This window comes from Bos mutus, chromosome 1 (assembly GCF_027580195.1).
Source record: "Bos mutus isolate GX-2022 chromosome 1, NWIPB_WYAK_1.1, whole genome shotgun sequence".
Lineage (NCBI taxonomy): Eukaryota > Metazoa > Chordata > Mammalia > Artiodactyla > Bovidae > Bos > Bos mutus.
The window spans coordinates 70,256,405-70,283,787 of record NC_091617.1 but is presented as its reverse complement, the minus strand read 5'-3'; the positions used below and the strand labels follow the sequence as shown (position 1 = coordinate 70,283,787).

The 27,383-nt window shown below is 44.7% G+C and overlaps 1 protein-coding gene across 1 annotated transcript; it reads right to left on the bottom strand.

Moving 5' to 3' along the window:
* Positions 1 to 941: 941 nt before the first annotated feature.
* On the bottom strand, positions 942 to 27,383 carry NRROS (negative regulator of reactive oxygen species). Its single transcript, XM_005897815.2, has 3 exons — positions 27,228 to 27,383; positions 7,652 to 7,772; positions 942 to 3,179 (listed from the first exon to the last, which is right to left on the bottom strand). Exons 2-3 carry the CDS (start codon positions 7,757 to 7,759, stop codon positions 1,209 to 1,211), a joined length of 2,079 nt encoding a protein of 692 aa, XP_005897877.2. The 5' UTR covers positions 7,760 to 7,772; positions 27,228 to 27,383; the 3' UTR covers positions 942 to 1,208.

Genomic DNA, 27,383 nt, shown 5'->3' with positions numbered 1-27,383 from the left:
GAGCTAACAGAGGCTGACATGAGTGCTACCGAGTGTGAAGCTTGCTGAAATGGCCTTGTTTATACTTGTAGAGCATCCAAGGGAAGTTTCAGCTTTGTCAAAGTAAGACCACTGTTTTTTTTCGCTTTGATTTGCCTAAACATTTCTGCTGACATTTAGCCTTCATGGTAATAGTAATCAACTTGTGGGATTTCTATCCTCTCCCCACCTCCACATCCCCACTGCCGTTTATTTAATGAGCAGGGATAACAAGGCAAAGACAGCTCGCTCTCTCTCTCAACTACTGAAAGAGCCATGTCTTTACAAACTTTTCCCCAGAGAGGAGCAGAGAAACTGTTCACCGTGGGGAGGAAGGGGGAAAGGAAACTAGGAATCTGGTGAGTCCAGATACCGAACATCTGCTAAGAAGTTTTCGTGGGTTTTGTGGAGAGTAGGAGTGTTCACAAGCTGAGAGAATTCCCTCCTTTCTGCATTCCTGTCTACTTGCCCTCAGAACAAGGACTGTGCCAGGTATTCAGTCACTACCTGAAGAAACCCAGGGCCCCCCGGTTACTGTTCTCTTAACTTTTCCATGGAACGGTCATGTTTGCCTGCTGGAGACTCTGGGCATGAACCCAGGGCACCCAGAGAGGACCCTGTTGCAGGCCCACTCTGGCTGCAGTGGCAACGCAAACGAAGACAGGAGGTGAAGGGTCCTGTCTCAGAGTCCCCAGCTTGGCTCTGAAAGACTCATCCCTGAGGAACCCTCAGCACACTGACTCTCTCCATCCACAGGACGAGATTTGAGCTCTTGGAGGTGTTTTTGCTGCAGGGAAGCACGGAATCCCTTCCCTTTCTCACCAGCTCCAGGGATGTCACCAAAGGAAGGGCACAGACATAACCTGTGTGAAACTACCAAAAAAAAAAAAAAAAAATTTAGGAAAAAAAAAACACAAGGTGAATTTGATTTTAAAAATATTTATAAGACACATTTTTTTTATTTTCACAGAATATCACTTAATAAATATTTTACCAAGATGGTTGAGGATATACCACAGTGAAGGAGGAAGAACCTGGGACAACTAAGGGATGGAAACATTTTAAACTTTAATTTAAACCTCAGTTCATCAGATTTGTCTTCTGCATCAGATCTTGAAACTCAGCAGAGAAGGTGTCCTTACATGCACAGACCAAAGTTCTAATGTGGGCACGTTAGAACATAGTCGGGGTCAGTATATGGAGGACCAGTGGCAGCGGCTCTTGATGACCTGCAGCAGAGGCTTCCTGAACGTGAGGAAGGTGATGGTGCAGGCCACCAGCAGGGTGAGGCAGCTGGGAAGGATAAGCACGAGGTACAGCAGGCCCATGTCCACCCGCTCCCACTTACAAACCTGAGGAACGCCTGCGGGCAGCTCCGTCAGGCGAATGACCTTGGAGGAGAGGTTGCAAGTGACCATGGCCAAGTCGGCAACAATGTGCAGGCGCTGCAGGGCCCCCCAGTCCTCCACCCCACAGCAGTCATATGGATTCTGACTGAGGTAGATGGTCCGCAGGCTTCCTGCGAGCTGCTCAGACACCGCCCTCTGAGGAAGGGCCGTGAGCAAGTTTCTGCGGAGATCCAGGGTCTGCAGGGCCAGGCTGCCCCCGAACCTTGGGAAACTGGTCAAGGCATTTCCTGAAAGGTCCAAGCTCCTCAGATTCTCAAACGCAGAGAAGTCCAACTCTGTGAAGCTGGAAGTGAGGCCCACGTTCCTGAGAGACAGGACCTGTAATGTGGGGGCAACATCCCAGAGAGGGGCAATGCTTCCATTCAGAACCCCCCAGTTTCCAGACAGGTCTAAGTGGGTGAGAGCGGTGCCCTGAAATGAGCAGTCTTGTAGTGCCTCCAGCCCACAGTCCTCCAGGGACAGGCTCTGCAAAGATGCCACATTTCTGAAATCCACACAGCCAGGGGTGCCCCCGGGGTCCAAGCTTGCAGGCAGGGGACAAAGTGAGATCTGATTATGGCTCATGTCAACTGTAGCGAGGTTCCTGGCATTGGCAAAAAGGCCAGCGGGGACACCCAGGAGCTGGTTGGAGCTCAGGTTGAAGGACTGGAGGCTCCTCAGGCAGCCAGGGAGCCCGGGAGCCAAGTGCAGCTCTGACAGCTGGTTCTGACTCAGGTCCAACTCCACAAGCGCCCCTGGCGGTTCATGCTCCCGGATGTGGAGCGTCACCAGGCAGTTCTGCTTGAGGTTCAAGTGGGAAAGGGAAGGCATTTTTTTAAGGAAGCCATCTGGCAGGTACTGGAACTGGTTCTGGCTCATATCCAGGAAGCGGAGACTGGAGAGGTCGCTGGACGCGAACTCCTCCCAGAGGTTGACGGTGGTGATGTTGGTCACGTTGCCATCCACCAGGAGGAACTGGGCCACCATCTCCTGTGGTGAGGAGGTGTTGTACAGGTCCCTGTAGAAGCCCATGTTGTTGTCCCGCAGCAGCAGCGTGTGCAGCTTGCTGCACTGGGGCAGGAGGGGGAAGAACAGCAGCTGATTGTGAGAGAGGTCCAGGGTCTCCAGTTCAAAGGCGGCCTCTCCCCCAGACGCTAGGAACCACTCCAGGACGTTGTAGCTGACATTGAGGGACCGCAGCTGGGTGAGGCTGAAATCCACAAGGCATGGGAGGTTGTTATAGGCCAGGTTGAGGTGTCTCAGTTGTGTCAGGCCATCAAACGCACCACCCTCAATCTCAAAGATGTAGTTTCTCTGCAAGTCCAGCTCCCTGAGGTGGCCCAGGCCCTCAAAGACGGACTCATCGAGCCTCATGATGATGTTCCTCGCCAGGGACACGGACTCCAGTGAAGACAGGTTCTGGAGCATGAGAGCCGCCATGTCTTCCGTCAGGGAGTTCCCTGACAAGTCCAGCATGCGCAGACCGCGCAGGCCGTGGAGGGCGGCTGCCGTCTCCTTGTAGCTCTCGAAGAGGGCGTTGTCAGGCAGCGCCAGGCTGCGCAGGCGGGCCTGCTCCTGAAAGGCGACGTGGCCGATGCGCTCCAGGTAGCAGTCGTGCAGACTGAGGCTCTCCAGGAAAGGGTAACGCTGCAGCGAGTTGTTCCCCAGGGTCCTGAGAGGGTTGGCATCCAGGAGGAGCGTCCGGGAGGAGGGCGGGAGATCGCTGGGCACTGAAGCTAGGTTCCGCCCTCGACAGTCAGCCACTCCATCCAGCTAGGTCCAGAAACACACTGGTCAGCGGGGCAGGGGGCCTCTGAGGTCGGGGCTTACGTACAGAAATAGAGCTCACTCCTCTGACTGCTTACTTAATGCTCCAGGTCTCACTCAGAACACACAGTGTTTGGGAAGATTGGAGCTCCTGTCCTCAAGTGCGGAGTGCTGACATTTGCTCTTACAGTTTGGTTTTAACTGCAGAAAGGGACCAAGGATCAGGTCTCTACCTGAGTTTGAATCCCTCCTCTGCCCTTTGTTCCCTATGTGACCTTGAGCAAGTAATTTAGCCTAAATCTGGTATGTCTTTGGTAAAATGGAGATAAAGTTATTTAGCTCCGTTGGTAAAGAATCTAACTGCAATGCAGGAGACCAGGGTTTGATCCCTGGGTCGGGAAGATTCCCTGGAGATGGAGATGGCAACCCACTCCAGTATTCTTGTCTGGAAAATCCCATGGACAGTGGAGCCTGGTGGGCTACAGTCCATGGGGTCGCAAGAATAGGACATGACTTAGTGACTAAACCACAGTACCTACTTCAGAGGACTGTAGTGAGATTGGGCAAGAGGTTACACAGTGCCTGGCACTCAGTGGAGCTATTAATGCAGTGTCTATTGCATTGTTAATGCTATGATCTTAAGATCTGTGTGTTTAACAGGGACGCTGCTCAAGAACTAGCAGTGCTGTGGCACCCTGATTTCACCCAAAGAAATTTTGCCCAGGAGGCTCCTCTACACTCCTAGCTGATAAATATTACAGCTCAGGAGGACTTGAGAGCTCATCACCCTGAATCCCCTGAAGTAAAGGGGGTTCTGGAGAGGACAAGTGAAGAGCCAATGGCAGCGCTGATACTGGAGCCCAGTGTTCTCACTGCCAGATTCAGTGCTTTTCCTGAGTGCAGTGGCATTCCTTTCCATAGACTGGTCAGTAGGACAAGGTTTGTGATTGTCTACAATTGTGGACCCAATCCCAGGGGAGAAGAATCTGAGAGAGAGGAAAAAGCAGCACTTTGAAGAGATGACAGACTGAAGTCTGAATCTTGGCTGTGCTACTTACTAGCTTTGGACTCTGGGCAAGGAATTAACCTCTTGGAGCCCCAAGTTCTTTATCTGATTATCAAAATAAACCTTCTCATAATTAAAAATGGATACACTATATAAATGTACAAAATTATTCAGTAACCTCAGTCTCTCCTTCAAAGAAATGCCGTTATCCTTCTGTTACATCTCCTCTGAACTCCTTCCAAAGATATTATCTAACTTAAAAAAACCATTTTTTTTTTTTTGCAACATGGATGGACCTAGATATTATTATACTAAGTGAAGTAAGTCAGAAAGAGAAAGACAAATATCACATGATATTGCTTATATGTGGAATCTTTAAAAAAGAAAAGGATACAAATGAACTTATATACAAAATAGAAATAGACCCACAGACATAGAAAACAAACTTACGGTTATCAAGGAAAGGTGTAGGGACAGATAAATTAAAAGTTTTGGATTAACATAAACACACTGCTGTATGCAAAATAAGCAACAAGGACTTACTGTACTCAATATTTTGTAATAACCTACAAGAGAAAAGAATCTGAAAAAGAATATATATATATATATATCTGAATCATTTTGCTATACACCTAAAACTAATACAACATTGTAAATCAGCTATACTTCAATTTAAAAAATAAATTTAAAAATAAATTTAAAAAATTTTAATGAGACTGCATTCTAAAAACTATTCAGTAATTAACTTCCCCTGCCCCCATTAATAAAATGTGATAGACATATTGCCTTGGCAATAAAAATAAATTTGATCACATTCTTTTTGGCAACTGTATGTTACTTCATTGCATGAAGAGCACAGAAGTTGAGAGCCAGATCTCCAGGATCAGCCCACTGATTCTGCTTTTTATCAAACGTGTGACCTTAGGCTGGTACCTAACCAGTTAAGACCTTCATTACATCACCTGTAAAACGGAAATTATACTTGTAATTTTCTCATAGGTTTGTTTTGAGGATTCAGTGTGATTGTCAATGTAAAGCACTTAACACAGAACCTGCCATATAAATGCTTAATAAATGTTAGCTAGACCGATTATTCAGTTCAGTCGTTCAGTCGTGTCCAACTCTTTGCGACCCCATGAATCGCAGCACTTAGCACGCTCTAATTAATTAACCTCCGGTTGTTGAGCATTTATTTGTAATTTCCAAATGAACATTAGGATGAATTTGTCTAGTTCCTTCTATATCTCACAGCCCAAAAAGTTTCCGGAGTTTTGATTGGGACTGCATTATAATTACAGAGTAATGTGGGAGGAAACGGACATCTTTGCAAAATTGAATCTCCCCATGCAAAATCAAGATGTATTTCTTTATTTGAGTAAGTGTTGGTTTTTCCCCCTGTGGGGACTAAAGAATACAGTGATTAGGGGCTTTCCTCAAGCTCTGAGACCCTGTTTCACCAGAGTTGCTACAGTTGTGGGGGACCCATCTCTGCAATTCCTGCAGCCCCACTGACGTGTTGCAAAAAGACCACATGGCCATCAGAGCCCAAGAAAGCTTTCTAGGTCAACTTCGCGATAATGTCACATAGCTATTGCAAAGAGGGGCTTTGGAGGGTGCCTGCACTTTCAAACCCTCAACCTTCAATTCAAAAGAGCATAGGAAATCCACTCTTTGATCTCACTGGTAACTGAGTCCCTACCAGGCTGCAGGGGGTCAGGGAGGGAGTCTCCTGCTTTATTCCCTCCTTCTATGCCTGGTAACTCCTGAATTTGGTATTGTGATGTTGACCTTTCATTGCCTCTGTAAGAGAATAAAGAAAGTCTGTATAGCAGAGACTAACAACAACAACAGCAGATAAAACACATAGCACTTAGCACATACGAGGCACAGTTCTGAGTGCTTTACATACAGTAACTCATTTAGTCATCACTGAAGTCCAGTGTTATGGTATTACTGGTTGGTACTATTATTACCTACATGTCTTACAGATGAGGAAACTGAAGCACAGATTGGCTCAATGTCACCAGCTAGTAAGTGGTAGGGCTGGGGTTTAAACCTGTTCTGACTCATAACCCCTACCTTCTGCGTGCGTGCGTGCCAAGTCGCTTCAGTCGTGTCTGACTCTTTGCAACCCTATGGACTATAGCCTGCCAGGTTTCTGTGTCTATGGGCTTCTCCAGGCAAGAATACTGGAGTGGGTTGCCATGTCCTCCTCCAGGCGATCTTCCAGACTCAGGGATCGAACCCACGTCTCTTACATCTCCTGCATTGGCAGGCAAGTTCTTTTAGCGCGAGAGCCACCTGGGAAGCCCAGGTTTAAACCTGGTCTGGCTCATAACCCCTACCCTCTACTGAAGTCTCTTTCAGCGTAGTGGTTAGAGGTTACTAAAAGTGGTTAAGAATCATGACCAGCTGGGTTTTTAAGATTCATCAGCTTGAAGAACACATTTTTGAATGTATTAACCCTGACGACTTCCCAGGTGGCGCTAGCGGTAAAAGAACTTGCCTGCTAATGCAGGAAACATAAGAGATGCAGGTTCCATCCCTGGGTTGGGAAGATTCCCTGGAGGAGGACATGACAACCCACTCCAGTATTCTAGCCTAGAGAATCCCACGGACAGAGGAGCCTGGAGAACCACGGTCCATAGTGTTGCAAAGAGTTGGACACAACTAAAGCAATTTAGCATGCAGGCACACATTAATCCTGGAATCCAATTTATCTTCCCAGTGCCTAGTACATAACGTGTGTGTGTGTGTGTGTTAGTTGCATAGTCGTGTCCGACTCTTTGCAACCCCATAGACCGCAGCCCACCAGGCCCCTGGCTCAAGAAATATTCATTAACTGTATGTTTCTCAAGCAGACTTTTGACACCACTGAGTTATAGGCAAAGGAGAAACTTTCTAGAGTGTGCTCAGTTGTTAGGATTCAAGTCTGCTTCCATATATAGGCTGAAAGCCCAGGAAAGGGTGAACCACAGAAGCTCAGGTATCTCTCGCCAGACTGTCTTAAGCCTGAGCGTGGTAGGGATGTTGCTGTGCAGGGCAGCGTGGGCAGCATGCTCTTCAGTACAGCTGGTTAAGAATTCGCTACTGGCTCACACACAGGCTCTGAGGTAGGGCTTCTCCAAATTTAATATGCCCCACCCAGAGACTCTGATACCATTAGTGAAGCTCCATCATCCAGATTCCTAACAAGGTGTTTTTAAAGTTTCAGGTGGCTGCCCTTGGTGTGCCTCTGAGATCACCTGTCCTCAGTAGGTATGAGAAAGGTGGGGCAGGGCCTTTCCCAGGCATCATATTTACCTTTTATTAAAGAAAAACTTGCACATGGCATCGTGGTAAGAAGGTACAGAGTGATTCAGACTCATTCATCCCGTCCCCTCCTTGATTGACAATCCATCAGCTTTCGGACTGGACCCAACCTTGTCAGGACAGGAGCAACAGACAACTTGGAGCACCCAGGAAAACTCACCAACTCACAGCCCCCTTGCGAAGCTGCTGTGACCATTCCACTTCGGTGCCTCCATTCCACTGTCAGAAAGTGAAAACCCAGGCAGAGCCAGAGGGGCAGTAGCTCCATCTCAAGTGCAGCACTGTGGACAGAGGGCAAGGAAGGAGCTGGTAAGAGAAGGACATCCCAGAGGGCTGCTGTGCCCTCCTTGTAGAAGAAGCCAGTTCCCACTGTGTCCGCTCTCGGAGGCCCACAGCTATGGGGAGGTGGAAACCCACAGATTATTCAAATACCTCAAGTTAGCCAGCACATTTAACCTTTCACTGCAACTCTCAACAAGAACTCATTTTCATTTTGCCTCTACCATTTGGTGGGCAGGTGGCTGAACCTGAAACTCTCAAGAGTCCAGAAACAGAAGAGAGAAGCAAATGTTTTGAGGAACCAGGTCTCAGGTCACCTAGAGTTTGCCATGTCTTGTAGTTCTGTTGAAATGTTCCTCTCAAAGCTCAGATCTGCCTGATGCATCGCCTGAACTCAATAAATACTTGCTGAATAAATGAATGAAAGAATAGTGAACTGGGATTGAAATATTAACTGTATCCTGTGGTCTCATAGAGTTACTAATTGTTGTGTTGACATGAGGCTTTTAGAAAGAGTAGATCTCATTGATTAACTCATTTGAATACAGACCTTTGAAAACAGGATTTTGGTATTTTGCCTCCATAAGGGAAACGCCTGAGGGAAAAATGAAAAAAAGCAATCTTCAAATATAACAAGGACTATGATAAAGTGTGGTTACTGGCTCTCTTACCCAGCCAGTGAGCACACAACAGAAGTCATGAGGAGGCATAAAATTATACATATACCAATAGAATTTAGATATGCAGATGACACCACCCTTATGGCAGAAAGTGAAGAACTAAAGAGCCTCTTGATGAAAGTGAAAGAGGAGAGTGAAAAAGTTGGCTTAAAGCTCAACATTCAGAAAACTAAGATCATGGCATCCGGTCCCATCACTTCATGGCAAATAGATGGGGAAACAGTGGAAACATGGCTGATTTTATTTTGGGGGGCTCCAAAAATCACTGCAGATGGTGATTGCAGCCATGAAATTAAAAGACGCTTACTCCTTGGAAGGAAAGTTATGACCAACCTAGACAGCATATTAAAAAGCAAAGACATTACTTTGTCAACAAAGGTCAGTCTAGCCAAGGCTATGGTTTTTCCAGTGGTCATGTATGGATGTGAGAGTTGGACTATAAAGAAAGCTGAGTGCAGAAGAATTGATGCTTTTGAACTGTGGTGTTGGACAAGACTCTTGAGAGTTCCTTGGACTGCAAGGAGATCCAAGCAGTCCATCCTAAAGGAAATCAGTCCTGGGTGTTCATTGGAAGGACTGATGTTGAAGCTGAAACTCCAATATTTTGGCCACCTGACGTGAAGAGTTGACTCATTTGAAAAGACCCTGATGTTAGGAAAGATTGAAGGTAGGAGGAGAAGGGTACGACAGAGGATGAGATGGTTGGATGGCATCACTGACTCAATGGGCATGAGTTTGGGTAAACTCTGGGAGTTGGTGATGGACAGGGAGGCCTGGCATGCTTGGGTTCATGGGGTCACAAAGAGTCGGACACAACTGAGCGACTGAAATGAACTGAACTGAACTGAATAGAATTTAGAAACAAAGAGAAACTTTAATGGAAATGTAATGTACCCTCCACCACTGCATTTTTACAGGGCCAAAGATGAAAAGGCCAAAGACAGTAATAGGTTATTCAAGATCAACTTAGTTGCCAGGCTGGAAGTAACCTGCAGACTCCCCTCCCTGAGTTCCAGGTAATTTCTTACCCAGGAGGTGCTGTTGAGTTGACTGTCCTCTTGTTGGGAGAGTTTACAGCCGGGTGGCATCCCCTCCCAGCTCTGCATTCCTCAGAATCAGAGGTAATTCCCTGGCCCCCAGCATTTCACCTGCCCCATCCTTTCCTTGACATCTACCCAGGAAGGCCCACAGGATCTGTTCTTGAGTCTCCTGGACCAGCAGTTCCAGTGCTACCATGAATCTCCTCCCCTATTCCATGGGACCCACAGACCTTTCTGCCTGACACATCTAGCCATCTCGGGCCCCTTCCTCTTTCCCTTTCTTCGAATAAGTTTATACATCTCTACAGCTAATTTTAACATTCTGGTCAGATTTGAATACTCACCAGTGAAAACAGACGGACAGAAAAGCTAAGTGAAACCAGGTAAGTCAGCTTTAACCTTCGCTTCAGGTCGGGCCAGCTCCCCTTACCACAGAGGGAACCTCCAATTCAGAATTTATCCGTATTTGCCAGACACTGGGAATCCCCTTCCCAGGCTCACCTTCCGCTTCTGCACTTGTGCAGGAATTATTACCTTATGGCATATGCAGGGCACAGATGGCAAAAACAGAGCCATATGGGCTGCTCTCCTCAGTAAACTTCCAATCCTCACACACACAGGCACACAAGGTGGGATCACTGCCTACCTTAAGAGAAGGTTGCCAAACTTAGCAAATTACAAGATGCCATTTGAATATCAGACACACAACAAAAAACTGTTTTAAAAATTTGCCAGCTTTAATGTTTCTTTTCTTTTTTTTTTTTTTGGCTGTGCTGCATGGCTTGTGGGATCTTAGTTCCTTGACCCAGGGATCGAACCTAGGCCTTGACAGTGAAAAGTGCTAAATCCTAACCACTGGGCTGCCAGGGAATTCCCCAAACAACTTTTTAGCGTAAATATGTCCCATGCAATATTTGGGACACACTTACACTAAAAAAAAAAAAATCACTGACACTCAAATTTCACTGTATCCTCTATTTTATTGAGGAGAGGGAGGTGGGAACCATGGACTTCCTTCCTTCATCCCTCACCCTCTCTGTCAGGCTTGGGATGGTACATGCTGCTGTGACCTTCTAGAACTGTCAACCCTGTATACTGATATCAAGTTCAGATGTATTCAGGGCAAGAGTACAGGAGTATAACTCTGCAGACTGGAATGCCAAATAGGCCTGATGTCAGTTATGCCCAGACTGTAACTTTAATTTCTGGATCAACAAGAAAACCTTTGCAAATTTAAAGCATATTTTCTCCTAAACTCAGCCAACCAGCCCAGAAAGCCTCTTGCTGTACCCTCTGGGCACTCTATCTTTCATGAGGCAGCACAGGAAGATTACAGGATTTGGAACCAGACAGACCAGGGTTTGAATTCTGGTTCCAGTATTTGTTATTCGTCCCTGAGCCATTCATATGAAGTCTCCAAAACTCAGCTAATCCTTCTATAACACAGAGATAATAATAACTACTCAGAATTTTTATGAGAATCAAATAGTATATATGAAAGTACTTCAACTATGAAAGTACTTAATAACATAATTATTATTTATGAGTTCTTAACACCTATGGGCTGGTTGAGTAGCTATAACTCCTATGTGTAATCTCCAAGGTAATTTAATAGCTACAGAAAAAGGGGAAAGAATGAATACTTTGGTTGGAAGAATGAATAAATCATTATATCAAATAAAATTGTAAAAGTTATGTGAGAAGGTTGGATTACAAATTCTGCATTAATAAATTCCAGAACAAATGTATTTGAACAGAAACAAAAAAGGCTAATCCTAGTAACAGATGAGAGCTATTTGTCCTTGAAGCCATAGTTTACCCTCCCCAACTCAGCTCTGGTTCGCTGGGGGCTGACTTCTGAGGGCTCTGGATGTCAGCTGGTCTCCAGCTGGCCTGGTTACTGGGAGGTTAGTTAGAAGGTAGAAGGAAAAGAAAATCCATGGTATTTCTCTCCCGCCCTCTCTGCCTGGGACTAAGAAGTTCTTAAGCTTTTTCTGGTGACTTCCAGGCTCTGGTAACTTCCTTCCTCTATCCTCCCCCTACCTAGGAAGGTGGCAGCTTCCTGAGGTTGCTAATCTCTGGACTAACTGTCTGTTCTCTAGTTGGTGTCTCAGCCTCTTCCACCATGTGTACCCAATTTCCTGCATTAAATTTCCTCTGTTTTTAAATAATCTGTGTGTTTCTGTTTTCTGGTTGGAGCCTGGCTAATACAGTGATGTAAGTGAGCATGAGCTTGGAACAATACTAAACAAAAAGGTATGCAATGACTCTGAAAAGCGATAAAAGGCTTTCAAAATAATAATCATTTATTGAGGAGAGGGAGATGAAAAACACTCTTCCTGGAGCATGTAGCTGCAGAAGCCTTCCTTAGAGCCATGGCACAGTGAATTGTGTGTGCTCAATTGTGTCCAACTCCTTGCAACCCCATGAGCTACAGTCAGACTCCTCTGTCTATGAGATTTCCCAGGCAAGAATACTGGAGCAGTTGCCATTTCCTACTGTTGGGGATTGTCCCTACTCAGGGATCAAAATTGCATTCCGGATTCTTTACCACTGAGCTACCTGGAAAGCCCAAGGCACAGTGAAGGATACAAGATTAACAATTGGAATGCCAAATCTTCATGGGAAAATCCCATGAACCTTCTTCTGTGTGCACAGGACTGCCTCCCTCCTCCCACACTTAAGTGAGGACGGCTTAACAGCATCTCCAAATGGATGAGAGTGTCTATGTGTAAGCATGCTTTTAAAAAAAATAACCCTCCCACTTTATTCCTATCTGTCTGATAACTTCTGAAAAATACATCCATTTTTAAATCAAATGTTACTCATCTTAGATACATTTTTGGTGGAGAAAAAAGAAGTGAACGAAGAACAATTATGATGGAGAGTACACATGACGTATGATGTTAATAATTTAAATGAAGTAACCTGGAACCTCCCTTCATTATATTAAAGGGGCTTGGATCAAGGGTGCCTATTTCATGGGCCTGAACCACAGTGGGAGCCATAGAGTAATACAAAAGAACTGCAAATCAACCCATGTTCCAAGTAGAGCCTGATAAGTACCGTGTTTCCTCCTGGTCTGGGTGACCACTGGGCAAGTATACAATATAAGACCTGAGATCCTGACATGAGAAGCAGATGGCATTAACAGAATCTACTTGCACCTCTTTTTGTTAAACCAGATAATGAAGTTGAAGAGTTTTTTCCAAGTGTGGAAGCAGAAAATGCTAAATCCATTTTTTTTTAAATATAGTAGTGGCTCAGTCAGTAAAGAATCTGCCTGCAGGGTGGGTTCAATCCCTGGGTTGGGAATACCCCCTGGAGGAGGGCATGGCAACCCATTCCAGTATTCTTGCCTGGAGAATCCCTATGGACAGAGGAGCCTGGTGGGCTGCAGTCCATGGGGTCACAGAGTTGGACATGACTGAGCAACTAAACACACATGAAGATTGCCAGGAGAAATAACAATAACCTCAGATATGCAGATGACACCACCTTTATGGCAGAAAGCGAAGAGGAACTAAAGAGACACTTGATGAAGGTGAAAGAGAGTGAAAAAGCTGGCTTAAACTCAACATTCAAAAAACAAAGATCATGGCATCCAGTTCCATCACTTCACGGCAAATAGATGGCAAAACAATGGAAACGGTGACAGACTTTATTTTCTTGGGCTCCAAAATCACTGTAGACAGTGACTGTAGCCATGAAATTAAAAGACGCTTGCTCCTTGGAAGAAAAGCTATGACCAACCTAGGCAGCATATTAAAAAGCAGAGACATTACTTTGTCAACAAAGCTCTGTCTAGACAAAGCTATGGTTTTTCCAGTAGTCATGTATGGATGTGAGAGTTGGACCATAAAGAAAGCTGAGTGCCAAAGAATTGATGCTTTTGAACTGTGGTGTTGGAGAAGACTCTTGAGAGCCCCTTGGACTGCAAGGAGGTTAAACCAGTCAATCCTAAAAGAAATCAACCCTGAATAGTCATTAGAAGGACTGATGCTGAAGCTCCAATACTTTGGCCACCTGATACATTGGAAACATCTGATTCATTGGCAACGACTCTGATGCTGGGAAAGATTGAAGGCAGGAGAAGGGGATGACAGAGGATGAGATGGTTAGATGGCATGACTGACTCAATGGACATGAGTTTGACCAAGCTCCGGGAGATGGTGAAGGACAGGGAAGCCCGGTGTGCTGCAGTCCATGGGGTCACAAAGAGTCAGACATGACTGAGCGACTGAACAACAACAAATAAGTCCTATATTCATTTATTCAGCTAATGATTTCTATAATCTCTCTATTATCTTTTATCTTGTCATAGTTATCATGGATATTACTGAAGTCAGAGACTGTGAATTTCTTATTAGTGGAAAGTTTTGAAGGAACAAGATGCCATTGACCTAGATGTGGGCAGGAGACAAGAGTCTATACTGTCTATAACACGTCTGACTTGGAAATATTAAGATTATAAATCCCATGTCGTGTGTGAGGCCCTCTTAGTGTTGTATTTACATTTTTTCTCTATCTTCTATCTACTCTGTTTGTGTCCTCACAAAATGTCCTTCCTGGTTCCTCTTTAAGAAGTCCTTGAAATATCAGGACCTCAAATGCTTAGTGGCATCCCTTATATAACCATTCATCTTGATACTATGTTTTCTAATCAGATATCAAAAAAACCTGTGATTCAACCCCACATTCATCCCTTGTCTATAAAGAATATTTCTTTTTTTAGACAGAAAGACAATTGGCTTTCTGTCTGGTTTTTCTCTTTCCAGATCTGGTCATCATAAATAAGTGGTGAAAATAAATTTATTTCATAAAACAACACGCACCAAGACTATATTCTGAAACAGGAGGACACTAACAGTGAGGAGGAAGAATGTGTATCGGCTGCAAAAACTCCTGTTTTAGAAATTATGCTTGTTTGTTTTTTCTGTTTCTACAAAACAATAGGGAGAAGCTTCTGCTTCATTGAGCCAAGTGAGGTGAAAGGAGACTGACTGGATGGCCCCGCGGGTTGGGTGGAACGAGGGGAAGGGATGGGAACATTTACTCCTTTTGGAAGGAGCATCCTGATCCTGCCAGGAGTGGCTGTGCAGTGCTTCCTTATCCATCGTCATGACTACATCAGTACTGGGTTCAGGATTGCTTGGATGGAAGAAGACTGTCACATACAGGCCAAGGAGTGGCTCCTGTCCAGAAGACCTGGGTAACACTTTCTTTTGTAAAGGACAGGGAAGAAATGATAAGTGAAGCCTTTTGATTGGTCTCTGCTTCTTGAAGTCCTGAAATTTCCATCTCTATCATCAAAAGAAGCAAAATACAGGATGGCAGCAGTGTCCCTGTTTTTGTCAGGTCCTCTGACAAACACTGGAGAAGGAAATGGCAACCCACTCCAGTATTCATGCTGGAAATCCCATGGACAAAGGAACCTGGTGGGCTATAGCCCATAGGGTTGCAAAGAGTCAGACATAACTTAGCGACTAAACAGCTGACAAACACAAATGTACACTATTTTTTTCTTCAAACGGATGTAGGTTTTCCTGTATTAATAAAATACAAGGTCTTTTAAGGGTTATTGATTCCAACTAGCTTTCTGTTGCTATGTAATGTCTTAATCAGCAGATAGTAAAACACAGCCATCAGGTAAGGGCTGATCTATAGGTATTTTTGTGCATACAAAGGGCTCCTCATACTCAAAGTTTGGGAATACTGAGGAATAACTCTGGGCTTCCCTGGTGGCTCAAACAGCAAAGAATCCGCCTGCCAATGCAGAAGACACAGGTTCAGTCCTTGGGCTGGAAAGATCCCCCGGAGAAGGGAATGGCTACCCACTCCAATATTCTCGCCTGGAGAATCCCATGGACAGAGGACCCTGGTGGGCTACAGTCCATGGGGTCACAAAGAATCAGACAGGACTGAGCAACTAACACACACACACACATAGGGAGTAATTCTGACCCGAGCTTTGGGTTTGCTTTGTTGGTGTTTTCTGCTTCATTTTCACAAAGGATGCTGGATTTCTAGTATTCAGAGGCACCCTGAACATCACCTCCTCACTCCCTCACCTTCCCACCCTCTCCAGCTGCTGCTACTACTATTAGCAGCTGCCACCAGAGCTGGGACTGCAACCTCTTTGCTAAGGGCACTATTAGCAAGTGCTAAGAGTGTTATCAATACATTAGCACGTAATTGAGAATTTTCTCTGCAAAATAATCAGATAAGCTAAAAAAGGCTTTAAAGAAAGAGGCTTGTAGGTGAAAGTGGAGAACTCTCAGAGGTACTTGGTGTTAGAAGCAAGTATTTATAGACTGGTTGGGGGTGGGGGATGAGGAGCAGAATCTCTAGAAGCAGAGTTGGCACAAGTGTGGGGTGTAAACGTATGACAGTGACATCCCAGAACACAAAAGTCACAGGCACTAGGGAGAGGACTCCATAGGAAGGGAGTTCGCCTTTGTTTAAAAATAAAAGAGCAAATCCCACTTGGGATCCTGGGAGAAAGGGAAGGGCAGCTGGTCACAGACCACAGAGAATAGATAATGAAGAACAGAAACCCCAGTCTGTGACCACTTCAAATAATTCCTACTACCAAAAAGTATTTGAATGCCTCAGGCAAGCAGCTCTAGTCTCTGAGTTTCAGCAAAAAAAAAAAAAAAAAACTCAACTGTCTCCACATGGTCATATTTAGCATCTCGCCTATGAGACCACCTGCATCCTGAGTCTCCAGGTGTCCTGCCTTCGGAAACAAAGTCCCACCTCAGTAGTACCCTTGCCAAAAATTGTTTGCCCTGAGCCCAGTCAAAATGAAACAGTTAGAAAGATACAGACTGTAAGATGTCTCACAAGACAACTGGCTTCGACTCTTTAAAAAAAGTCAGTTTTAAAAAACAAAGAAAGACAGGGGAGGGAAGAAGTCTGATTACAAGTGACTAAGAAACATAATACAGTCAAATCTAATGCATGTAACTTGAGTGGATTTCGGATTTTAAAAAAATCTCTAAAAGAACATTTTGAGACAATTGGGGAAATTTACGTGTGTACTAAATGATGTCTTTTTAGATAGTATTATGTACAGATGATATTACCAGACTGTTGCTATCTTTCTTAGGTACGATAAGGATCCTGTGGTTATGTACAAAAATGTCTTATTCTTAGGAAATGCGTGCTGTAATATTTGGGGGTGAAATTTCACAATTTCTACAATTTATATAACCTTCCTTCAAACGGCTCAACAGAGAGAATTAAAGCAAATTACTACCAACTAGCAAATTTAGCATTATACTTTCAACTTTCCTGTAAATTTCATATGTTTCAAACTTTTTTTTTTTTAAGAGGAAAATGAAATAAAGGTGGGAGTTCCTAAAGGGAGTGTGATAACGGTAATCTTTTGTCCCCAAACTTCCAGGAATGTACCTTTTTTCAAAAGTTCTTCTCAGAAAGGTACTCAGGAAACATTTAAGCTTAAAATGCATTACACATAAACCTTTAAAATATCCTGAAAATTCTAACACTTTGACATTTGAATCAGAGCTTCCAGACAGCACCTCTCTCTCATACCTGAAAGGGGTAGAGGTTTTAGATCACGTGGTCTGACTGTGGTTCAAGAGACGTGATTGATGTACTACTGTAACTTCCACTGTCCAGGTACATAGCTCTGTCCACCACAACCACAGTCCCTCTGGAGGGGCAGTCCTCAGAAGAAGCTTGTGAGCTCATCACTATCTGTACCTCCACCAAGCTGACAGGAAGTACCTGACCCACAGAGGTCAATCCTTACATGCGGCCGGCACCCATGAGTGATCTCAGTGCAGAGACAAGGGAGAGAATTAGGTAATTGGCAGTGAAATTGGAGCCAAGAGGCACAGAGAGAGAAGGTGGAATTGAATCTTGAGGGATTTGCCATGAGGAAGCAGTTAGAAGCTAGATGACAAGGCACAGAAAAAACAGAACAGGACAGAACAGAATGAGACAGTCAATGGGGAGCAGAGAGCAGAGAAGACGCTGGGAAGAATGGCAAGAGGATGAACTGCACAGGCTGGGAGAGAGGGTGGCGAGAAGGGCTCAAGGCTGCCTCTCTGGTTCCTGGTGTTTCTTGGAAACTGCTGGGTTCATTTCTGAGCTCCATGGTGTTCCATGGTAGTACTTCACCACCATCACCACCTGCATAGGCTGGCCCACATATTGCATCATGGCAATGAAAAGAACCTAAATAAAACAGGACTTGTGCTCTTTGGTAAGCTTAAACAAAACAATGTAATATTTCAAAAAAGCACAGTCAAGTGACTGAAATCTGAATGCAGGAATGTATTTTTCAAAGTGCATCCTACAGGCAAGAATCACAAGGGATGGTAAAACTAAACGTGAAACTTTGCTGGGAAACAAGATATTAATATAGTCTTAAAGTATCTTCTTATTTCATTACTTGTTAATGCAAAAGTAACAAGTAACAGTTTATACTATTAGCTTTATAGCTTATATATAGTTTATATATATAGTTTATAGCTTTATAGTGGAAAACTGGCAAATGCCTCCTTAACCAAATGATCGAAGTACTTTACAGGCTTTACTGGGGTACTTGGTAAAATTTGAATACAGACAACATTTGAAATAATAGAATTATATCAATGTTAATTTACTGGGCTTCCCCTGTGGCTCAGCAGTAAAGAATCCACCCGCCAATGCAGGAGACGTGGGTTCGATCTCTGGGTCAGGAAGATCCCCTGGAGAAAGGAAATGGCAACCCACAGTACTTTTGCCTAGGAAATCCCATGGACAGAGGACTCTGGCAGCGCACCTGGGGTTGCACAAGAGTTGGACGCAACTAAGCGACTACACAACAATGTCAACTGACCAAATTTTGATCATTGTCCTCTGGTTATGTAAGTCTATCCTTGTTCTTAGAAAATACATAATGAATTATTTAGAAGTAAAGAGCATGATGTCTGCAACATTACTAATGTTCCAATTTCTCCTCATTCTCACCAACACTGGTCATTTTCTGTCATTTTTATTATAGACATCCTAGCATGTGAAGTGTATCACATTGTTGCCTTGATTTGCATTTCCCTGATGACGAATAATGTTGAGCATTTGTCATGTGTTTACTGACCATTTCTGTCTTCTTTGGAGAAATATCCAAAATGTGGACCTTTACATCCAAAGATTTTTAAATTTTGATCTTGGAATTACATGTAAAAGAAAATGCAGAATAGTTATAAAAGTAAAGGCCCAGTTGTATCTTTGATCAAATTAATTCATTCCCATATTTTGCAAAGAATATTGACTTGTTAAAAAAGAACATGCAAATTGAGGATTGGAGCAAAAGAGCCTTTAGAATTGAGATGTGTTATTCAGACCTCATGATTTGTTTCTCTGGCTTCCTCTCTTAATAATGAATTTGTTAACAGAAAATAAACTTACGGTTAACATTAGGGGACAGATGGAACAGGTTCAAAGCCTGGCTCTCATCTTGGGTACATCACTCAATTTCTTGGCCTCAATATTCTTCCAGTAAAATGGGAATGGCTGTGCTGCAAGGCTATTACTGTATTAAGACAACTTTTATAAAAACTTAAAAAAATACTTTTTGTCATCCTTAAGTATCCTCATTCCCAGGAAGCTGTCCACCTGCCTAGGCTTAAACACAATGAGGGGCAGCTCCCTGTTTTGTGAGCAGCTGGTTGTACTACTGGAGCCCCTTTGCACTTGCTTCTGGGACCTGGATCCCACTCGGAGCCTGGACAAATAAGTGAGGAGTTGCATCATTTGAATTTAGTCACTGACCACACTTTTGAGGAGAACTGTAGCTTTCTGAAGGGACTACCCACCAGTGTGCAGGAGGTGAGAACACTCAGACCAGAAAGATGAAATGATATGGACAAGGTGCCACAGGGAACACACAGCAGTAGCTTCCAAGCCCTGGTTTAAAATTCAGATCTCTTTCTCCTACTCGGAGCCTAGCACATCTGGTCACCCAGCCTCCACAGAGGATCCTGTGAGAAGAATCTTCATCTGGGAAGGGCTCCCTCCACCTGGAGGGAGCCTGGAGGCCACAGAGGCTCTTCTTCCTTTGGGCTCTTCCTATGGCAATTCCAGGCAGCCAGGGTGTGGAGAGTGCTACTCTGTGGACTTCCATCTCCTCGGGGCTACAAATGAGTCAACCAGCTTCCCCGTGTGGTCAGGATCAGCCTTTGGAACCAAGAGAAGTCAGTGTGCTCCATCCCGTCCCATAGCCACAGGCTGCATCTGGCCACAGGCTTAAAAATTGCAAATCTGCTCCTATTGGGGTGGTAGTACCTTGCTGTCACATGGCTGGTGGTATCACCTTTGTGCAGAGAGACCCACACTCTCTCTCTGATAGGCATCTAACCAATAATGTATTTGTTTCAAACTTGTCACTTCCGTTCAGTATCACAGGTTTGTTCTCTCTGATCACCTCACTCTTGTGGTGGCTCTGGTTGACAATAATAGCTGCCTTGCTGACCTCACAGGGTTTTGTCAAGACTGAATGAGAGAATGTGTGTGTGTGACAAGGCTTTGTCAATAAGGAAATGTTGTGGACTTCACTAACAAGATAGTGTCAGGTTAAAGGGAAGGCAGAGTTCCTCTACAAACAGGGAGCTGGTGTTAAATAACACAGAGGGGCTGCAACACCGTCTCCCTTCTCTGTGAGCTGCAGGGTATGGGCCTTGGGACATTCAGGGGAGACATCACCCAGAGTCTGTGAGAGATTATGCACGGAAGGGGTTACAGGTGATAACTGAGGCTTACTGCTCAGAGTGGAAATATATCACTCCCACTCAACCACTGACCTTAGTTCCCTTGAGAAAGAGCACACCTCAGGAATGAAATGATATGGATTCCTGATAACTGACCAGCTCAGAGGGATAGTATTCAAGCTCCCAGAGCGCCTTCCAGGCTATTAGCTGTAATAACTAATGCTTATGGAGTGCTCACCTTAGAATAAGTGCTCTACATAAAATAATCTTCAGAAAATCCTAGCAAGTAAATGTTCTCTTCCTCACTTTAGACTTGGTAAATTGAGGCTCTCTTGGGTTTGGGACAGCTACAGAATGTCAGAGCTGCAATTCAAACTTAGTCTGTGAGTCCAGCAAAACTCAGTGTCAATCCCCAAAACCCCAGCCATCTTGGAATATCCTTGACTAACTTACACACTGTTTCTCTGTGGGAAAGGCCCTTTTTCAGACCTTCTCCAACTGCTGAACTCCTATTCATTCTTCAGGGACCGACATAGGTGTCACCTCCTCATTATATCCTAACAGTTCAGATGCATAATGATCCAATAATTCAAATAATATGATATTATATTATAGATAGTTATAACTCCTATGGAAGTTTTAAATTACTTGGTTTTTCTATTTATGAAAAAGAATGTGGATAGTTATTAAATATTAATAGTAATTTCTCCAAATTTTTATTATGAAAAATTTTAACATAGGGCAAAGTTGAAAAAACTTTAACAGGGATCACTGGCATACCCACCACCTATATTCTAATACTAACATTTTATTATACTTGCTTTTCCCCTGGAGGAGGAAATGACAACCCACTCCAGTATTTCTGCCTGGAAAATCCCATGGACAGAGGAGCCTGACAGAGTCAGACACAACTGAGCAGCTGAGCACACATGCTTGTTTTTAATTATACATCCATCCATCTACCCATCCTTCTATCCATCCTGCAAGCCATCTTGTTTTTTGATTCATTTCAAAATAGATTGCAGTCATCAGCACACCTCCCCCTAAATACTTCAGAATGCAAAACAAGTGATTTAACCTTTAAAAAACGTTCCTACTTTTTCAATCTTCTGGGTCAATTTAATTACTTTAATCTCAATTTAATTGAGATTGCAAAGTCAGCTGTTTTATTTGGAAAAAAAGTTTCTGTCTTGTAAGAGAAAAAAAAGATTTGATAATCACAGCCTCAGTGTTCTCAGCCAGAATTAGGAGGAAAGCAGCTCATCCTAAACAGTGAATGACTGATATCCTCTTTAATGCACTGCTGTTTAATAGATATTCATATAAGTTTTCATTATATTATATAATGAAATGTTCATGGTGTAGTTTCAGGACAGTATGGGAGATAGTTTTACCCTTTTCAAAATCCCCCAAATTATACTAGCAAGGTGGGCCTCCTGCTCTAAGGCTATTTCTTTTTCTCTCTTAACACTTACTTGAATTCCCAGAGGAATGAAAGTAATGTGATTTTTTTAACCCTTTCATCAAAAAAATAATGATTTTAGGGAATTTTTGGATAAAGCAAAACAATTGGATTATGACTTGTTGCATGTGTACGTGCTCAATCATGTACAACTCTTTGTGACCCATAGACTGCAGCCTGCCAGGCTCCTTTGTCCATGGAATTTTCCAGGCAAGAGTACTGGAGTAGGTAGTCATTTCCTACTCCAGGATAACTTAATGTTACTCGTTAATAATAATAGCACTTGAGGTTGCAAAGGCTTCTTATAGATATTTGATCTCATTTAATACTTGAAACAGGGGACGACAGAGGATGAGATGGCTGGATGGCATCACTGACTCGATGGAAGTGAGTTTGAGTGAACTCCGGAGTTGGTGATGGACAGGGAGGCCTGGCGTGCTGCAGTCCATGGGGTTACAAAGAGTCGGACACAACTGAGCTACTGAACTGAACTGAACTGAATACTTGAAACAGTTCTACACGGTAGGAATTATCATCTCCATTTTTATTGTGGTAAAATATACGCACAATTCACCATTTTAACATTTTTGAGTGTACATTCAGTAGAATTAAATGCATTTACACTGCTGTGCAATCTCGCCATTATCCCTCTCCAGAGGTTTTTTATTATCCCAAAGCAAAATACTGTCCCATCAAACAATAGCTCCCACTTCTTCCCTCTCCTCAGCCCATGATTACCACTATTCTTTCTCTATACATTTGCCTATTCCAGGTACCTTATATAAGTGGAATCATATATTATTAATGTTTGTCCTTTTCTGCCTGAATTATTTCATTTAGGATAATAGTTTCAAGGTCCCTTCATGTTATAGCCTGCATCAGAAAGTCATTCCTTTTTGTGACTGAATAATACACAGATCGCATTTTGTTCCCACCATTAATCCATCAGTGGACGTTTGGGTTGTTTCTACCTTTTGGCAATTGTGAATAATGCTGCTGTGAACATTAGTGCACAAGTATCTATAGTACAGTCATTGTTTATTATTCCCATTTTACAAACAATACATCGAAGGTTCAAAAGGGCTTCCCTGGTGGCTCAGCTGGTGAAGAATCTGCCTGCAATGCAGGAGACCTGGGTTTGATCCCTGGGTTGGGAAGATCCTCTGGAGAAGGGAACAGCTACCCAGTCCAGTATTCTGGCCTGGAGAATTCCATAGACTGTATAGTCCATGGGGGTCGCAAAGAATCAGACACAACTGAGTGACTTTCACTCTCAAGATTCAAAAAGGCCAAAGTGAATTGCTTAAGTCTCATAGCTTGTAGACAGTGAAGCCAAAACTAGAGGTGAGTACTTCCCTAGCAGCCCAGTGGTTAAGACTCTGAGCTCCCAATGTAGGGGACATAGGTTCCATCCCTGGTAGGGCAACTGAGATCCCACAAGCTGCTCGGCACAGCCAAAAAACAAAACCAAATCAGAGCTGAGTTCCGGCCCAGATAGGAGGTGCTGAATGTGCACCTGTTTGGGAAGAATATATATTGGGGGAAAGTTCAGCTGGGTTGTACAGGTAAGTATTTATTGGTAAACAGATATCCCATGAGCCCCCACCCCAGATTCCTGGCTGCCCTCTTGGAACTCCTAGCCCCCTTTCCCCCATTATCCAGCAACAAAGGAGGTAACATCTGACCTGGGGTTGGGGAAATCCCAGGATCCTGCCTCTAAGGACAATGTCCATTCCAATTGGTTAGTGCCTATACCTATGGTGTTTGATATTCTGAATAGTACTCTTGAGTGTTCACGTAGTCAAGGTCTTCTCTGTGGATGAGGTACCTTGTCAATGCCATGGTGTGTACCTATGACAAAGATGAGAGCCTCTGGAAGTTCTGCAAAAAGAGCTATAGAAAACCTAGAAAAAACTGAGGATTTATAAGGAATAAGAAGACACTAATATTAGCAAAAGTTTGGTCAGTTTAGGGACCCAAGGATGGAGAAGGAAATGGCAACCCATTCCAGTATTCTTGTCCCAGGGACAGAGGAGCTTGGTGGGCTGCCGTGTATGGGATCACACAGAGTCGAACACAACTGAAGCGACTTAGCAACAGCAGCAGGGACCCAAGGAAGGGCACAAGAACCTAGAAAAAGAGAAAGGTCATAGAGAGAGCCCCATGAGGAAGACTCAGGGTGTCAGGCTGAGCAGTGATGGGGAGACCATCAACATGTCAGAAGGTGAAGGAGGTGGCCCGGGGCCAGGAATGGAAAGACTCACTTTCCCTGACCCTGCAGGCTGAGGGAGGGAGCTCAGCCTTGGCATTTGGTGGGACCACTGAGGGGAGACACTGGAAAGGCAGAAGAGACCTGAGGGATCGTGGCCGGGCCAAACAAAGAGTGAAACAGGGACAACCAAGAGCAGCCAGTGTCCAGCCTGGCTAAAAGAGAACAACATGAGGTTGTGGGAGAGTGTAATGTGCACCCAAGGTGATCCCCTGCAGGGCACTGTGGGTGCTGGGCTGCCTCAGACACTTAAGTGCTGCTTGAGAGAGCCAGGGTGGAAAAACAGAGCCCCAAGGGTTACCTTGTGAAGAAAAATCCCCTCCCTATTCTTTTCTTTCTTGGAAGGGACAACAGAAAGTTCTGGGGTATAGAGCACAGCATCTGACCACAGTGACCTTGTGGGTTAAGGCGGGAGGTGGGGAGTCCCTGGGTCTTCAGAGGGCTTTGTGGCCATGTTTAGCCATCACTGGTACCAATCCTGGTCTTCATGCCCACCTTGCTGGTGAGATGCACTCTAAGGTTCCACTTCCTCCTTTACGCCCTTTGCTCAGTCTAAAATCACTCACACATTAAAATGAGAAGACATGTGTGGTTTGGTCTCAGCTCCTGACTCCATTCACTCTGGAAACCAGTTGGTTTTGTCTACCCACATTCATTTCTCGTTCTGGTAACGGCTCCTCAATTCCCCTTTGAGGAAATCACCTCTTGTTTTCTTGCTTGCTTTTATTTTTAAAAATGTTTTATTTGTGGTAAAATACACTAACATAAAATTTACCACCTGAGCCATTTTTAAGTGCATAAATTTTTAGTGTTAAGTACATTTACATTGTTGTGCAACCAACCCCCTTCCTTTCTTAAAAATCTGTGTTCTTTTGGGTCTGGCCTCAACTCAAGGCTCCAAAGTGAGGACTATGAACAAAGCTGGGCCCATCAGAGCTGCCTAATTCCTTGACCACAGTGATTGGTTTATAAAAGGTACAACACAGATGCCAACCCCAAGAGAATCAATCCAAAGATTTCTGCTAGTACTACTAGAAAAGAGGCGTTCTCTTCCTACTTCAGATGCCAAACTGATAGGAATTAAGCTTAAAGCTTCAGGCAGCCATCTTTGCCAACAACTTTAGGATCTGCCTAATAATGAAGCCTACACAGAGGAAAGCAAAGCTGAGGAATGAAGATAGATGGATTCCTGGCAATGTTTGAGCACCCAGATCCAGCCATGCCTGAAGCTATTCCCCATAGACATTTTTTCATTATTGGAAACAATAAATCCTCTCTCTCTCTCTCTCTTTTTTTTTTTTTGCTGAAACCAAGCTCAGTTGGATTTTTGTCAATTGCAACTAAACAACCCCTAAACTCAAGCTGACATTTGCTCATGAGGCTTGATAAAATCATGTCCTTTTCCCCTCTTCTCACCTCTCTGAGCTTTCCGAGATCATCACCTAACCTAGCCTAGAATCTCCCACATAGTAAACATATGACATTTATTATATTTATTTGATGACGAGGTTGAGGAGAAGAAGAATGCGGGAGGGCGAATGAGTGTAACAAGGAAAAATATTTGTCACTAATGTGCAGATCCATCAGTGAGCATCCCTGAGCATATAAGCCTCTTCCAAGAAAGATAATGTTTTTTAACCTTGGGTGCAAGCCCACCCTGCCCTAATGTATGTGGTTACAGTGTGGATCTGAGCACGATGTGAGGTACGCCTAGTGTTCCATCCAAGAGTCTAGCTCACACTTGGTGATGTGGATGCACATTACAGCCAGAACACAGATTACAATCAGTACTGGCATCACTTTTTTGAAAGAATCACAAAGACTAGAGACAGACAGGTCAACATATTCCTAACACAGGCCCAAAGACAATTACCAGGAGCCTTCTGCTTTTGGATGATGGGTTTAAGGACTCTATGGGATCAGGTTCACATGGGTTTTCATGAAGTTCCCATGAGGGCACCCGTTAGATAAAATCACCTTCTTTGTGAAAGAGGTCTTGGGTTTTGTTGAATCTAAACACAAGAGTTGAGGTCCCCCACCCCATGATTCTATAATCCCCTCTAGGAACTCTCAGACATACATGTACAAACCTACGTGGTATGTGAGGAAAATAAATAAGCCTCAGGGCTATATAACCCAGTAAACCATCAACAACCACAGAAAGAGTCGGTACAGCCAGTAGGTGAAGGGGGCACAGGAGGCCCTAGTTCAAGGCCAACTCTATGAACTGGATGATTCTCCCATCCAGATTGCTAATAGGTTGTACCCATCATGGAAGAAACCTCCACTGGAGTCCCTTTACCCCCAACAACCCCCTTGGGAATTGCACCACTCTATGGGATCGTACAGAGTCGGACACGACTGAAGTGATGCAGCAGCAGCAAACCAGCCCTATCCAGGGGTTCCCTCCCTGGGACCCTGCCTCAGCCTTCTGCAATCCCAGCCACCCTTGGTCACGTGGTCACCTCCCCTCAGGGGTGCAGCGAACTGGCAGCTGATTCTCAGGGCAGCCTGCAGCCCACTTGGTGGCTCCGAACTTCTGTCAGTTCCTAAGGGCTGGGGGATATATGCTGACCCTTTCAGAATCCAGGCCACCTGGAGATGGCCTGAGGGCTACAAAAGAGCACTGGACACCAGGGTCAGAGAGGCCTGGAGTCAAGTCTCTGGGCTGTGGGAATCTCCCATGGACACACACTCTCGGTGGGGAAAGGGTTTTGCCTGTCTTCACAGCTCTATCCCCACCCAACACCTTGAACTCGAACTGGGTGGCACATGGAAGATATCCTTAAGTATGTCGTTATTCATCAGTCTCCCGGTCTTCATCTATGAAATCGTGGTTCTCAGTCCACAATGTGGGTCAGGAAAGGCAGGCTCAGTGTTCACAGCCGAGGCTCATTACATCCAGTCACCCAGCCCCAGGAGGGAGCATTATTGTTCCCATTTAGCAGATGAAGACACTGAGGCTCAGGAATTCTCCCCATAGAGCCAGGAATCAAACCCGGGTCTGACTCCGAAGCCCTCGCTGTTTCCACTACACCATGCCACCCCTAAGTCTCCCAGAGAAGGTATTTCCACCTCCACCCAGAGCCGCAGCACCCAAACAGAACTGGTGGAGCTTGGATGCAGCAAGCCACAACTTCCCTGTCAGCCCCCCACTGCGGGCCACGGACGCTTGACCTCCTACTTTCCAACCTGGTCCGAGCCTCCCGCCTCCGGAGGGGCCGCAGCCGCCCTCCCGGTGGGGAGCCCTCCCGGTGGGGAGCCCGCCCCGCAGGAAATACTCACGGCTCCCGCAGGCCCAGGCGGCTCCGCGGGGCGCATCCTCTCCCGGGACTCCGGCCTCCTCCTCGACAGCAGCCGAACGCGGGGCTGAGCTGCCTCCTCTCTCTGGGGCATCAGATTATTTTAGCACTTGCGGAAGGAACTGACGGAAACTGAAGT

Bases quoted from the DNA above. Each gene is read 5' to 3' on its own strand.
- NRROS (XM_005897815.2), bottom strand. From the start codon at position 7,759: ATGGAGCTACTGCCCCTCTGGCTCTGCCTGGGTTTTCACTTTCTGACA. The intron at 3,180-7,651 runs GTGAGTTTTCCT...TTCTGGACCTAG, and splicing joins CGCAAGGGGGCTGTGAGTTG to CTGGATGGAGTGGCTGACTG.